Genomic DNA, 17,048 nt, shown 5'->3' with positions numbered 1-17,048 from the left:
TCAAAACTAGGGATATGTTGAGCCAAAATCTAGACTTATGCTAATTTTAATAAATGCATTACAAACACTTCCTGACTTACTCTCACAATTTGAATAAATTAAAGTTAAAATAGTTATTTTATAGTTTGAACTACTTTAATATGCTTCTTTTTATAAGAACACATCATTGTTTTAATTCCAAAAATAAGAATTGATAAAAACATTGATATAACTTACTATAAATGTATATTAAAACATTTACTAATACAAGCTACCATAATATTTCAATTTTTAAAAATTTAGAATTTTTCATAAAACTGAGAAAAAGTGCTATTAACAAAAATCTTTATCCTAATAAAGATTCATACAGCTAACTCTCACTATAGCAAATCCTTTAGTTCATATGAGTTTGCTACTGAAAGTTAACTGCACTATTTTCTAATCTGTATTAAACCATTACATAGATTATCAATACTATATTTAGCATGCACGCAAGAAACAATTAATTACAGGCAATTTTCACTGCAGTTTTTTCATTTCCACACCATCAAACAGTACTTACCTAGTCTCATATAACTTGATGGTGGTTCAAAACAAGCATCATCTAATACACATGCTACCATATTTTCATCTTTAATTGGAGTAATGCCGGTTACAGGTTCATCCAATGAAAAGATATTACCAAACGTAATACGAGCATTTAACACATGGAAGAGAGGAATTTCTAAAAGAATTGTAATAAATATTTATATCCAATGTTGGTATCTTGAAGTTTGTTAAGTAATAAACTATTATCTTTTAGTAGTTCAATAATTTAAAAATCAATATAGTTACAAAAACACACAGATTAAAGGAAAAAAACAAACAAATTAAAATATTACTGCCTACTAGACAGTTAAATTATCTGAATAAAGGAAAAATATATAGAATACATCAAAAGTCCCTACACCACTGAGATATTTTGTACACACAAATCCTAGAGGTCATCCAATATATCTGTATGCTTAAATCTTTTAAAGAAATATGCATCAGACATTTTGTGAAGTAAATGGTTAACGTAAAAAAATGCACCATTTATTGCTTTCAATATTTCATTCTTGTATTGTAAGGACACTGTCAAAAGAATAAAACAAAACAGTAAAACTACAATCAAAACTAATGTGTCATGCATGAAGCATAAGTTTAATAGTGTCTCGGTTACAGCTATGTTATAAGAACATGCCATTAGAGTTCAAAGGAACAACAAATAGTTGTGTTAATCAGATACAAAGGTTACATTATTGTCATAAAAAAACTCCACAGGTTTTAAACATGCTATGTGACATAAGTCAGTTTTAAATGAAATTTTATTGTTTCCTTTTATTTTCCCTGATGTCATCTTTAACAAGGATAAAATACTGGAGGTAATAAATATTTTTCTAAAATGAATAGTTGTTAACACCTGTGTTAAACATTATTCCTCTCAAGAAAATGTCTGATACTGTCTCTTTAAAATGTTTAATCACTAACCTCTATGGCAAGAAATACTTAAAAGTAGTTAGAAAAATTTGTATACTATATTAAAAAAATTTACTTTACAAAACATTCAAATTTATTAAACACTGTTTTGCACTTGGGGTGTTAAGGGTCAAAGCTGTATAATTGAGAGGAGACCTCCACATAGCCTTTAAAGGAATGTGGAGAACCGACCAGGGCTTCTGACCTAATGTCCAAACCTCACCTTTTCGTGGTGCACCCTGTTGGGTATCTACCTGGATACTGAACGAACAAGGATGGGCTGGGAATTTGGGATTTAGCTGACCAAATTGTATTCTTATTGGTTAAATCAAAATACAAAATGATGGTACAACATGACAAAATTTCATGCCGGCTGGGGCGTCACCTGGTTAAACAAGGCCCCGTTGTTTTTGCCAAGGAACCAGGGTGAACAGCGAAAAGTCAGCTACTGGAACAAATCTGAAAACACACCCCAACTCAACATTACCAGAGTTAAAGATCGGTACTATCAACATAAGAAGCCTGAATGGCAAAGAAATGGAGCTAGCTGAGGAATTAGATAAGGCCATATCAACATAATAGGGGTGGAAACAAAAAAGACAAAAACTGGTGAGATCTTTCTGAGCAATAAATACAAAATGTTATATTCAGGCAATGACAATCAAGGAAAAGAAGGAGTAGCCATAGTATTCAACACAAAACACGAGGCTCTTCTTGAATGGCAGGCAGTCTCAAGTAGAGTAATGTGGGCAAATATGAGAATGGGGAACTGGACAATGAGACTTATTTGTGCCTATGGTCCCACAGAAGGTTCTACTAAGGTAGAAGTGGAGGAATTTTTTGAGGCTTTAGAAAAAGCAACTGACACAATGAAAAAGGAAAAGTTGGTCCTTGTTGGGAATCTAAATAGCAGAGTAGGAAGTGATTGTCAGACATACAAAAATGTTTTGGGAAAATTCGGAGAAAAGAGCAAATAATAATGGCAAATATCTGTTGGATTTCTGCTGAGGACATGGATTGGTTATTACTAACACCATGTTCCAACATAAAAATGTGCACAAATTCACATGGAGAGAAGAGGCAAGGAATAAGAAAAGTCTCATTGACTATGTTATTGTTGATAGTGATGTTTTCTCCCTGGTGCAGGACACCAGAGTGTACAGAGGATTTGAAATTGGAAGTGATCACTATTTAGTCTTGAGCAGGATAAAATTGAATTTCATATTGAAAAGAAGAACATGTAAGAAAGTTTTAAAGCGAATAAAAGTTGAGCAGCTCCCAGATGTGAACTGTAGACTAAACTACACAAATATTATTGTGTTGGAACATGGTGTTAGTAATAACCAATCCATGTCCTCAGCAGAAATCCAACAGATATTTGCCATTATTATTTGCTCTTTTCTCTGAATTTTCCCAAAACATTTTTGTATGTTTTATCAGAGTTTGAGAACAGGAACCAAACCTTGCAGATTCAGTGGCAAGCCGTGAAGAAAACCCTGATTGATTCAGCTACAGAAGCATGTGGTGAAGTTATCTGCAAGGATAGAAAAATCAGAACTCCATGGTGGACACAGGAAGTTAAAGAGGCAGTGAAGGAAAAGAAGAAAGCATATCAAACGTTCCTAGCAAATAAGTCAGCTTGTGCTCTGAGAGAATACAGAGACAAATGTAAGAAAGCTAAACACTGTTTAAAACTAGCTAAACAAAAGTCACAGGAGGACTTTGGCAAGAACATTAAAATATTCTGGAGGTTGTTGAAGAAGCTTAGGAATGAAGGAAAGAGTGCTGTAAAAGGAGTTAGAGATGATAACGGTGACATGAAAAAGTGAAAAAAAGATATCCTTGAAGTATGGAGTAATTACTTTGAAAAACTGCTAAATTAAACAAGCACTGAAGACAGCACAGTGATAACAAACACTGACCAGGCATGCAGTCAGGAATACATATCCATACTTGAAGTAGAAAAAGCCATCAAAGGCTTGAAATGTGGAAAGGCAGCAGGAGTAGATGATATTCGACCAGAAATGCTGAAGTATGGTGGTATAAAAGTCTTACAGTGGCTGCACTGCATAGTTCAGAAAGCGTGGACAGAGGGACGAATTCCCGATGATTGGAGTAGAGCTCTCATAGTACCCATATATAAAAAGGGAAATAAAATTGAATGTGAGAATTACAGAGGTATTTCCCTATTGAGTGTTCCTGGTAAGATATATGCAAGTATACTTGAGAAACGGTTGAGAAGAATTGTGGAAGAAAAGCTTGGTGAAGAACAAGCTGGATTCAGGTCAAATAGAGGCTGTCAGGATCAGATCTTCACTTTACGACAAATAGTCGAGAAAGCATGGGAATATAACAAAGATCTGTATTTAAGTTTTGTTGATTTGGAAAAGGCATATAACAAGGTGCCAAGAGAGAAGCTATTCAATACGCTTCAGTTATATGGTGTCAATGGGGCATTATATCAAGCAATACTTAGTCTTTATTTGAGTTGTAAGTCAGCAGTTAGAATTGAAGGGAGTACAGGAAGATGGTTTAATGTTAAATCTGGTGTGAGACCAGGATGTATATTATCCCCTCTGTTTATCATTATCTATATGGATCACATTATGAAGGAAAGTGGTAGTAAACATGATATCAAAATTGGAGATGTTAATATCAGCTCTTTGCTTTATGCTGATGATGTTATACTTCTAAATAAATCTGCTACAAGTCTGCAAGATTCTCTGACTAAATTGAATAACTGTTGTGAGAGATACGGTATGAAGGTCAGCAATAAAAAGACAAAGACAATGAAAATAGGCAGAATCATTGAAAATGTCAACTGTGTTGTGAATGGAGAACCTGTGGAACAAGTAAAACATTTCAGCTACTTAGGTACGATTTTTAGTAAAGATGGTAAAATTAAATATGGAAACAGACAACAGAATCAACAAAGCTGGAAGGAAGCCAACTAAATAAATTCATATGGAATAAGAGAGAAATTAGTCGGAACAATAAATTAGCTGTATACAAGACAGTGTTCAAACCGATTTTAACTTATGGATCTGAGAGCTGGGTCAGAAGTAAAACACTTGACCAGAGACCACAGATATGAAAGTCCTGAGAAAGATTATAGGCATGAACAGATGCCATCAATGGCAATATCATATTAAAAATGAGGATATTAGGAAAGAACTTGACATTGTCAGCATCCAGGAATGCGTTAGCAGAGCTAATCTCAGGTGGCATAATCACTTAAACAGAATGGGCGAGGAAAGAGTAGCAAAACAAGTGTTCTCAGCCAGGTTGGCAGGAAAATGACTCAGAGGAAGACCAAGATATAGGTGGATTGATACGGTACAAAGTGCCTTAGACGATAGAAATATAAGATCTGATCATGTTGGAGTCTTGACAAGTAACAGACCGATTTGGAGCAAAATTGTAGATAGGAAGTTAGTAATGATGTAAATTTTTCATGTAGTACTATCATATCCTGTACACCCCTTGAGGGTACATGGCAGGAAATTGATGATGATGATGTTTTGCACTTTTTTGGTAGTTTGTTTTAGTGAGCAAGTTTGTTATAACAGTACAGGTATCCCTTGCTTAATGCAGTGAAATTAATTGTGACAATCACTTTATATACACAGCAAGTTTTAATTAATGTGCCTTTAAATTTACCACACAAAAACAGGCAAGCCTTGAGGAGTGTTTCCTGGCCAAGAGAAAGAAAGTTGTGAGCATGATGGTATCATTCCTCCCATTAAGAGTGGGTGTATTATAAGCTCCAATTGTTCTGCTGTATTTATCAATTACATTCTTCGTAAATTTTACAGCCCATTAATCATGTAGATGAATAACTTAGCTTTTAAAGCTCTTTTACTTTCAGATAACGCACCCGGTCATCCAAATTCTCTTAATGATCTGTGAGAATGTGCAAGTTTTATTTTTTCCACCAAATATGAAATCATTGCTACAACCCATGGACATGGGCATCATTGCAACTTTCAAAGCCTATTTTCTTAAAAAGACATTCTCAAAGGCAGTAGAAACAATGGGAGAAAATGCGATTATGCTCGAAGAATTTTGGAAAAAATTTAACATTAAACACACAATTGAAAACATTCATGACTCGTGGGAGCAAGTGTCTTCAAGCAGCATGAGAGCTGTTTGGAAAAACCTTTTGCCAGAATGCGCTAATGACAGGTGGTTTTCAAAATCCTGTAAACAACATGGCTGAAGAAATCATTGCAATTGGTGAAGACCTTGGTTTTGATGGTGTTCATGCAGAAGATGTTAAAGAATTATTGGATTAAAATTCAAAAGATTTCAATGACAAAGATCTTCTTGAAACCAAGTCATTTTGCTTGTTATCATAGAATTCATGCTGATAAGAAAAAACTAAAACCGTTCAAACGACTTTTGATAAAAAATTGCAGTAACTAAATGTAGGTACAAGCATTCATTAAACATTAACTTTGTATTCATTTTTTATCTTTCCTAAAAGAGTACCGTATAAAACGAATTATTAATACAGTAATTGATCATGGACGAATTGTAATTTTTACCATTGATTATTATATTTGATTAACGCGATTTTGATATATTCAGTAACATTGAGGGATTAATTAACTGCGTTAATCAAGGGATACCTGTATTTGCTATAGCAGAAGTCGACTGAATTATAACTGTGTGAAAATTAAAGAGAATATTAAAACAATCACTGAATAGAACATATCTAAATGTAAGCAACACTTCACTAATATACCAAATGAATCATACTAAAGAGATTCCATATAAACAAGGATCAAATTAAAGACGTTAAAAATATCTTAAAAACTGTGTCAGCCAAGACCGTTATGAAATTATTATTATATGGGTATCTCAGTGGAGTGAAACAACTTATTGCAAGAGACTCACACTACTCAATATTCACACAACAATGATCATACTGCTTTCCTTAAACTTATTCACCATTGAGGCATACAGAACCATCTATGCCAATCCATTCCACTCATTCATCACTCTACAAGCAAAGAACAAGTCTGCACACACCCTTACTAACTACACTCTTATGCAACTTCTAGGGATGATTCCATGTTCTCCACCTATTCCTCATGTATTGAAATATTTCATCTGTGTCAATTGTAGAGAATCCCTTTAGAAACTCATAAGTTTCTATCATGCCCACTCTCATCTGCAATCAATAAACTCTGCAACCCACACACCTTCAATCTACTCCCATTGGGAGCATTCCACAGATCTATCACCAATTTAGTCACTTGTCCCCTGAATCCCTTCTACCACCTCTTGATCTCCAAGAAACTAAGATAACCAAATCTGTGCACAGTAAAGATGCTGAATCATAGTCTTATAAAGAGAGATAATAACCTCTTTATATTTACCTGTCCTGTGTTCTACATCTAAATAATCCTTTGAGCTACTCTGCCAACTTTGCAATGTCCTCTGAATTTCAAATCTCTATCCACCACCACCATCCCCAAATAAGTAGCCTTGTTGATTTCCTGTAATCCAGTACCATCAATAAGATACAAAGTATGTAATCTTTTCTTCTTGAAGAGCATTACTTTACATTCTGCAACATTAAACTAACCATTTTTCCCTGTATGATCATCATAATCAAATTCATGACATGTACCCTCAAGGGATGTACACGATAGTACTACATGAAAACTTACATCATTACTAACTTCCTATCTACCTCCAAATGAATCTGTTACCTGTCAAGACCCCAACATTATCAGATCTTATGTTTTCTAAGGCACTTTTTACTGTATCAATCCACCAATATCTTGGTCTTCCTCTGGGGTTTTTTCCCTGCCAACCTGGAAGAGAACACTTGTTTTGCTAATCTTTCCTCTCCCATTCTGATTAAGTAACCATACCACCTGAAATTAGCCCTGCTAACACATTCCTGGATGCTGACAATGTCAAGTTCTTTCCTAATATCCTCGTTTTTTATGATATTGCTATCGATGTCATCTGTTCATGCCTCTAATCTTTCTCAGGACTTTCATATCTGAAGTCTCTAATCTTTGGTCAAGTGTTTTACTTCTGACCCAGCTCTCAGATCCATAAGTTAAAATTGGCTTGAATACTGTCTTCTATACAGCTAATTTAGTGTTTTGGCTAATTTCTCTCTTATTCCATATATATTTATTCAGTTAACTTCCTACCATATACCAGCTTTGTTGATTCTGTTGTCTATTTCCATATTTAATTCACTATCTTCACTAAAACTTATGCCTAGGTAGCTGAAATGTTTTACTTGTTCTATAGATTCTCGTCATAATGCAGTTGCATTGCTTCTGTCTATTTTTATTATCTTTGTCTTGTTATTGATGACCTACTATTCGATACCAAATCTATTACAGCAGTTATTCAATTTAGTCAGGGAATCTTGCAGACTTGTACTGGATTTATTTAGAAGTATAACATCATCCACATAAAGCAAAGAGCTGAGATTAACATCTCCAATTTTGATATCAGGTTTAATACCACTTTCCTTCATAACGTGATCCATATAAATAATAAATAATAATAAATGCACATCTTTGTCTGAACACCAGATTTAACATTAAACCATCTTCCTGTACTTCCGTAAATTCTAACTGCTGATCTACAACTCAAATAAACACTAAGTATTGTTTGATATAATGCCCCATTGACATCATATAACTGTAGCGTTTTGAATAGCTTTTCTCATGGCACCTTGTCATATGCCTTTTCCAGATCTACAAAACTTATCTTTTTTATATTCAAAAGATTTCTTGTAAACTGAAAATCTGATCCTGAATCTGGCTTGTTCTTCACCAAACTTCCTTTCCACAATCCTTCTCAACCATTTCTCAAGTATAATTGCATAAATCTTATCAGGAACATTCCGTAGGGAAATACCTCTGTAATTCTCACATTGTTTTATTTTCCTTTTTATATATGGGTACTATGAGAGCTACACTACAATCAATTGGAATTCATTCCTTATGTCAAGGCCTTCTGAACTTTTAAGGCCACTGTAAAACTTTTATACCTCCATACTTGAGCATTTCTGGTCGAATATCATCTACTCCAGCTGCCTTCCCACATTTCAGGCTTTTGATGGCTTTTTTCAGTTCAAGTATGGATATGCATTCCTGATTGCATGTCTTTTGAATGTTTTTTCTTTTAGCAGTGTGCTGTCACTGATTGTTTCATTTAGTAATTTTTTGAAGTAATTACTCCAGACATCAAGGTTATCTTTTTCTCCAGTTTTCATGTCATCTCTAATTCCTTTTACAGTACTCTTTCCTCCATTTCTGAGCTTTTTCAACAACCTCCAGAATATCTCGTCACCTTCCTGATATTTATTTTCAATGTTCTTACCAAAATATTTCAATGACTTTAGTCTAGCTAGTTTTACAGAGTTTAGCTTTCTTACATTTGTCTTAGCATTCTCTAAGACAGTGCTTCCCAAATTTATGGACATAAAGGCCCCTTTGGAAAAATTAAAATAGTTCATGGCCCCCTTCGGAAAAAAAAAAAATTGTAATACAGACATATATTATTATAATATTTATTGTATTTATATTCAATACAAAACATACACAGCGAATATTGCAAAATTCCAATGCAGATATTACATTTTTATCATCTTACATTTGACATGCCACATTATCTTATATTTTTATATAGATAGATAGGACTTGAAAGTATTGTTAAAGGTAGCGAAAGAAAAGAGTGACAGAGTTAGGATGGCAAGTCTGTTGCCACGGTATGACAGAGAGGAGTTTAGAAGGAGGGCCATAATCACAAATGACTTTATGTGCAGGCTATGCAGACGGTGTGGTGTGGAATGAGTTTGATGGGCAAAAGGATTTATACAAGATGGATGGCCTGCATTTGAATGGATTTGGTGTGTGGAGACTGGAAAAAGTGTTGCTGAATGAAGTGAAAATGGATGTGCAGAACCAGCGAAATTAGAACTACAAAGGAGGAGGGGGGGGGAGAGTGGATTTGCAGACATCAGTGAGACAGCTGAGTGTAAGAATGTATATAATCTAACCGAGCCAGTACTAAGGACAAGAAATCAGAATGGGATAGTTAGAATAACGCATCAAGATAGGGATGGGACAAAGGGACCTCTGCATTTCATGTATACTAATGCCAGGATTATTAGGAACAAGAAGGAAGAATTTTTGGCCTTGCTTGGCTCTTCCTGGGCGACAGGTTATTGGGATTAGTGAAACATGGCTGATGGAAGATGATATAGTTAGTGGAACAGAATGTGCAGGTTATAGTGTGTTTAAGAGGGACAGAGAGAATAAAATGGGGCGAGGAGTGTTATTGATGATAGCTGATGAACTGCTGCCAAGGCGAATTGAAGTTGTATTGCAGGATAGTGAAAAGAGCTCATTTGAGGCTATTTGGTGTGAGATTGAGACTGGCAGAACAAAATATACAGTTGGTTGCTGCTATAGACCAGGTGATGGAGATAGTATGCATAAACAAATCGATGAAATGAGTGGAAGGAGGGTAATTATTATGGGGTATTTCAACTATGGTAACACTGATTGGAAAGAGGAGAGGACACATGTGAGGAAGGAAATTGATTTTATTCAATTATTAAGGGATAACTATCTGAGACAGCATGTAATTGAAAATACTAGAGGTTTGAGAGTGCTTGACCTGGTAATAGCATCTGAGAATATGACCAGGTTGCCACTTATTGGTGAGAGTGATCATAAGGTCTTGACCTGGGAGGTGGCTAAAGGTGCAGAATTTTCGATTAAGACAGGGTATACATGGAATTACCGTGCTGGCAAGTATGACAAGCTTAGGAGATTGCTTGGATCAGTGCCATGGCATGTAAAACTGCAAGGGCTGGATGTCGATAGAGCATGGGAAGTGGTCAAGGAGCATTTACAGTAGGTTATGGTTGATTGTATACCTAGGGTCCAAATAGTAAAACAAGTAGGGGTTAAATGGATGAATAACACCATTAAGCTTGAGCTGCAAAAAAAGAACAACTGTGGAGGGAATTTAAAGAGAAAGGTGACCTACAGGCACACGAATGGTATAAAGTACAGGCCAGAAGGGTAACGAGTGTGGTAAAAAAAAGCAAAAGCAGATTATGAAAGGAAACTAGCTATGCAAGCTAAAGAGAATCCAAAACAGTTCTTTCAATATGCTGCAAGCAAAAAAAAACTATACACAGCAGAATGATTTTAAGGAATGCCGATGGTGCTATCTTCTGTTGATATAGTGGAATTACTGAGCAAGCACTTTGCAAGAGTATATCATCCAGGTGGTGACATTGAAAAAATGAAAGAACCATTAGTTTATATGGGAATTGTGATGAATGAAGTGGAGGTGAATAGTCTATTACAGAATTTTAATGTGAATACATCTGTGGGATTGGATGGTATACCGGCATGGGTCTTACGTGAAGTGGCTAAAGAATTATCAGTGCCCTTGACCATATTGTTTAATCTGAGTCTCGGGTCTGGTTTAGTCCCAAAGGTGTGGAAAGAGGGGAAAACAGTTCCACTGCATAAAGGAGGATCCAAGGCTACTGTTGCAAATTACCACCGATCAGCATATCAGGAGTCGTTGTCAAGGGAAAAATACAGGAATAGATTGATGAAAATGAGATACTGTACGGGGGACAGCATGGCTTTGTGAAGGGTAGATCATGCCTCAGTAACTTGCTCAAGTTTTATAACACAGTGAACGCTGAATTGGATAAGGATAATGGGTTTACAGTGATATTGCTGGACCTGGCTAAGGCATTTGACAGGATACCACATGGAATTCTAATCCGTAAACTGCAACATATGGGAATGGATATAGGGTTGGTGAGATGGAGAGATATCAGAGAGTAGTTTATTCAGGAGTAGAGTCCAAAAGACGGCCTGTGACTAGTGGTGTGCCGCAGGGTTTTGTTCTTGAACCACTGCTGTTTAATTTGTTCATTAATGATATAGGGAAGGATCTAAGAGGAACATTTCATTTGTTCACTGATGATGCAAAGTTGGGTAGGGCAATAGTGAATGCAGAACGACTTGGATAGATTGGAGTTCTGGGCTAAGGAGAATGGATGTCAATTTAATGTGACAAAATGTAAAGTTATGCATTTTGGGTTGAAAAGATTAGCAGTAGTATACCATATTGGTGGAACTGTACTCCAGGAGATTGATGAGGCCAGGGATTTGGGAGTGTTGGTGGATAGGGAGATGAAGTTTAGGGGACACATTACAAAAGTGGCTAAATCAGCTCATCAACTCATTTGGTTGTTGAAAAATACTTTGACGAGCAGAGACAAGCAAGTTATTGTACCTCTGTACCGAGCCTTAATAAGACCTCATCTTGACTACCGTGCCCAGATTTGGTCACCTAGGTTTCTTCTTGATGGTAAGGATCCAGAGGTGAGTGACCAAGATGATAGCAGGTCTATGGAATGAACTTTATGAGAACAGGTTGAAGATTTGTGGGTTGCAGAAATTAGTTGATAGGCGGAAAAGGGGAGATATGATGGGGCATTCAAATTGCTAAAAGGTTTCTATAGGATTAATTCAGAGGATATTTTTGAGATCAGGACTGGTGGTGGGAGAACTAGGGGACACCTATGGAAGCTGGGCAAGAGTGTGGTTAACAAGGGTTGGGTTCTTTACTTTTGGAGTGTTAATGAGTGGAATAAGCTGCCAGGGTCTGTTGTGGGTGCTATGACAGTGAGTGAGTTCAAGGCAAGGTATGATAGCTACTGTGAGAATGTCATATAGTTGTGTGGACGCGATGTTTAGGGCCTCCCTCGATGAGTCTAAGGACTCCCTGGAGTCGCTCGTAATAATAATAATAATTGTTATTGTACATTTGAAGTACAAGCACATGAAACATAAAACGATTAGTAATAAACAAAGAAAGAATTAAAAACATAAAAGAAGTTTAATAACAATTTAATGTGATGGATGTGTTTCAATACTGCTACACAAAAAGTCAATATCAAGTGAAATATTTGAAACTGCAATTCTTAGATTTCTTTCCAATGCTTCCAACGATAAGCAGGACCTGTGTTTATTTTTAATTACCAATAACAATGGATGTGAAAGGAATTAGCATATTTAAGGTTGCGTTTGCTAATGAAGGACATTCTTTTTGTTATTGAATCCAAAATTCGGATAAGTCACTGTTAACAAATTCTGATTCGAGGGTTGAATCTGCTCTCCTATCAATTAGTTCTTCTTGGGATGACCATGGCAGATTACTAAATTGTAGAGAAGGAACAAATGGTGTTCTTATTCAATCATATTCTTTTTCTTCATTCAAATTATGGAAATATTTTTTGAAAAAACCATAGAATTTGTGAGGTTGTCAATTATTATCCTTTTATTTTCTGTTGATAGTAAAATATTTTCTTTAACATATTCATGAAGAGAAGTAAACATTTGTTTTATTATCCTTAAAACTTTTTAACCACACAGAAAGTTTACTTTGAAATGTTTGCAATTTAGTGTTAATACATAAGTGCATTTTCCTTGCAGAGCAAGATTCAATTCATTAACTTTTTTGAAAAAATCCGACAGATAAGAAATGAAACACAACCATGAAAAAACTCAGTTGTCTTACTCTTATATTCCCCATGAACAGTATCTAAATGGCGACAAAGTGTTCCAGGTTGCATGCAATCATTTGATAACTGTTTCCAGCAAATTACACACAAGTTTGTCTGAATCATTATATGATGGTATAAACCCATATTTCAAATAAGAAGGATCGTATTTTCGAATTTTTTCTTATGACAGTTTTTGCCTGTTACCATCTGGCACTGAAGACAATGCAAACTGTTCTGGTAAAATATGAGATACTGTTGTTCGTGAGTCTGTTTCTGCTGATTATTCGTGGATTTTTTTTTTAATATCAGCTACTTATCCATTTCAGGGTTAAATTTTTAACATAGAATAAATCAAATAATAGCACCATGTACCGATACCGGCACACCAAAGACCAACAAGATGAAATTAGTGAATTATGTGAATAAGGGAATCCCTGGGGTTTATAGTTCTGATGCATGTGATCTGTGCTATCAGCACAGTCGCCCTGCACCCTAAGCGTATTTCTTTCCAGTGCATCGCCCGCCCCTCTGTACACTAACAATGAAACATTAATTTAAAGTGCAAAAAACTTAGTCGTTTCAAATGAGTGCAAGATTTTGCATGTGTAAGCTTCTTATCAATACCTTTGAAATGAAACTTATATGAATAAGCATATATTTACTAATATTCATTAAGTGCCGAAATACGCAGGAGGCAAAATTTGTGAACCAACACCAATGTGTGCTTTTTTTTCAATTAAAATATAAAAAATAACAAAACTTACTTATCTTAAAACATTTTAAATTTGTTTCCATTTAACAGCCCCAAGGAGCTGCAGTCCACAGTTTGTGAAGCGCTGCTCTAAGAGCACAAAGTTCTCAAATAATGTTTGTGTATTTTAGTTTACAGTTCACATCTGGGAACTGCTCAACTTTTATTAGCTTTAAAACTTTCTTACATGTTTTTCTTTTCAATATGAAATTCAGTTTTATCCTGCTCAAGACTAAATGGTGATCACTTCCAATATCAAATCCTCTGTACATTCTAGTGTCCTGCACCAGAGAGGAAACATCACTATTGTTAGATCGTGAATGGGAGACTTTATTCACAATAGAATCACCCATACAGGATCTAACAGAATGTGCTTAACTGGATAAACATACTTGCCCCTTTTAGCAGTTAAACTTAAAATCACTAAGGAAATAATATATTAACATAGAAAGAATAAGATAAGAGAAGAAGTATTAAATCTGAGATTTTATGCAATCTAAAACGATGTAATAGAAATAATGTAATTTGAATATATGTGAAAACTTAACAGTTAGAATTAAAACTGTGCATGCAAGAAGGTTAACACACTCCCAACAAAAGGTCAAAGGTTGCAGAAATACCACGGTTATGATGCAACAGCCGAGGCTGAAGAGTTCATGGAAGACGTTCAGGGGCATGCATTCCCGAAAATACAAGACTCTGTAAGGTGGCAGAATGACGTCACCCAGTCAGAACAAATGGGGGGGGGGGGCTTCCCGTGTGTGAGTTTCGAAGTCGAAAAGAGGGTACTGAGGAATGAAATAAATACGGCAGCGCAGGTCTGAACCCCCCGTTTATTTCTCTGTTCTGGTTTTCTCATCGTGCTAAGACGGTGATGTCGAGTCGCTATGTTCCCATAGCTGACTAGCATAAGTCCCGGCAAGGCGATGCACCAGAACGGTAGATCCAAATTGAGGGCCATCAGCGAGAGCAAGCCGATGTTAGATAGCAAAGATGAGTGCCAGATTCGTATCGTGCATATATGATTCCCACATGGCAGCGTGTTGTAACAACAGTGAAATTCCACTAGAAGTGACAGACGAAAAGATCTCGATGCGAACCGTGCAGTGTAGATAAGTACCGTGAATTTCTTATTACATTGCTTACATATTTGTGAATGGAAGAAATATAGATCCTTTCTGAAGGGAAGTGAACTCTGATGACTTAATATAGTCAGGACACTCGTAAATCTCATTGGACCGTTTGTCTGAGAATCCTGGTATTGTGTGATTGCAGCAGTTATTGTATTATTACAATAACTGCTGCAATCACACAATTAAGAACTTGAATAATGTTTTGTGCCAAATACGCACCAGATAATATGTGATTAATATAGTATTTGCTTAAATGATTCTTTAATGTAATAATGATTTGTATATTTAAAGTGAGAGAGTTGTGCATGAAATTCTAAACAATTCTTTATCTTAGTATTGCCATTAACATTGTGTTTTTCTTTGTAATCTTTAGTTGTAAAATAAAGATGTTTTCTAATTTATACTTATGTGTGTTCTGAGCATGTTGACCGACTTCACCACTCATAAAAATATCAAACCTATGCATGCGGGGAATATCCAAAGGAAATTAAGAGTAAAGGGCTACGACAGTAAAGCTAAGGTATCCACAGCTCCCTGATCTAATTTAATATTATTGGTGACACTTGATCTCTGTGAACTTTCCCTAGAATAAGATATTTCTATCCTTAGACTTAGGCTGGCGCAGCAATTAATCAAACAAATTTGCCCGAGTTCAAAAGAAATGCCTCACAGGAATCAAGTTAGTAGATAACCTTTGAGGCCCTATAGAGTGAATAAAATAGATAAATTACGAAGAGCAACGACGTAACACTATCAACAATAACATAGTCAATGAGACTTTTCTTATTCCTTGCATCCTCTTGTCGATGCGAATTTGTGCACATTTTTATGTTGGAACATTGTGTTAGTAATAACCAGTCCATGTCCTGAGCAGAAATCCAACAAGTATTTGCCATTATTATTAACATTGCTCTTTTCTCCAAATTTTCCCAAAATATTTTTGTGTTTGACAATCATTTCCTACTCTGCTATTTAGATCCCCAACAAAGACCAACTTTTCCTTTTTCAAACACAAAAGCCTCAAAAAATTCTGCCACTTCCACCTTAGTAGAACAATAGGCACAAATGAGTCTCCTTGTCCATTTCCTCATTCTGATATTTGTCCACGTTGCTCTATATTTGATATTGCCTGCCATTCAAGAAGATTATTCTCGTATTTAATGTTGAATACTACAGCTACTCCTTTTCCCTGATTGTTATTGACTGAATATAATATTTTGTATTTATTGCTTAAAAAGATCTCATCAGTTTTTGTCTTTTTTGTTTCAGTCACCCCTATTATGCCGATATGGTACTTATTCAATTTCTCAGCCAGCTCCATTTTTTTTCCATTCATGCTTCTTATGTTGACAGTACTGGATCTTGAACTCTAGTGATGTTGGGTTGGGATGTTTTTCAGTATTTGCTCCAGTAGCTGACTTTTCACTGTTTGCCCTGGTTCCCTTGCAAAAACAACGGGGACCTTGTTTAACTGGGTGACGCCCTATTGAGCATGAAATTCTGTCATAATGTACCATAATTTTACATTGTGGTTTAAGGTAATATGAATACAATTTGGTCGGTTAAATTCCAAATTGCCAGCCCATCCTCATTCGTTCGGTATCAAGGTAGATACCTAACAGGGTACACAATGAGAAGGTGAGGATTGGACATAGTGTCCCTAGTACAGCACCTTGGGACACTGCATTAATCACTCTGATTCACCTTGATTCTAATCCACCATACACAATCTTCTGATGTCTGTTGCCCCCACTATCCATATCATTAGCTTCATATCCATTTCTATTTGCTCACATATGTAATAGTTTTCCACGCGATATTCTGTCAAATGCCTTTGCAAAGTCCAGTAGTATCACGGTGTAGCCATTTTCCTTTTGCTGTCAGTATTACAAAATGTGAGTAAATTACTAAGGCAGGACACTACCTTTTACAAAGCCATGATGCTCACCATACATTATCGTATTCCTGTCCACTCACAGCTGGATTTTACTTTTAATCAACTTTTCCGATACTTTAATTGCCACTCCTGAGATAACTGGTCTGTAATTTGCTACTTGCTGTCTTGGAGCTACCTGTATGTAATGGAACTATCTTACCCTCT

The 17,048-nt window shown here is 35.8% G+C and overlaps 1 protein-coding gene across 4 annotated transcripts in view; it reads right to left on the bottom strand.

The window, feature by feature from the left end:
* LOC150101881 (ankyrin repeat domain-containing protein 13D-like) overlaps nucleotides 1-17,048 on the bottom strand; it is a 248,457-nt gene that overhangs the window by 34,241 nt on the left and 197,168 nt on the right. For all 4 annotated transcript variants that reach the window (XM_090400995.1, XM_090400994.1, XM_090400996.1 and 1 more), the window contains exon 12: nucleotides 542-703. In XM_090400995.1, coding sequence (XP_090257121.1) covers nucleotides 542-703 — 162 coding nt within the window. The remainder of the gene's footprint in view (nucleotides 1-541; nucleotides 704-17,048) is intronic.

The sequence above is a fragment of the Typopeltis vanoorti genome, chromosome 11, assembly GCF_054136105.1.
Source record: "Typopeltis vanoorti isolate ZY-2024b chromosome 11, IOZ_Tvanoo_1.0, whole genome shotgun sequence".
Classification (NCBI taxonomy): domain Eukaryota; kingdom Metazoa; phylum Arthropoda; class Arachnida; order Uropygi; family Thelyphonidae; genus Typopeltis; species Typopeltis vanoorti.
Note: the sequence above shows the minus strand (reverse complement) of the source record. Positions and strands in the feature narration are given on the sequence as shown.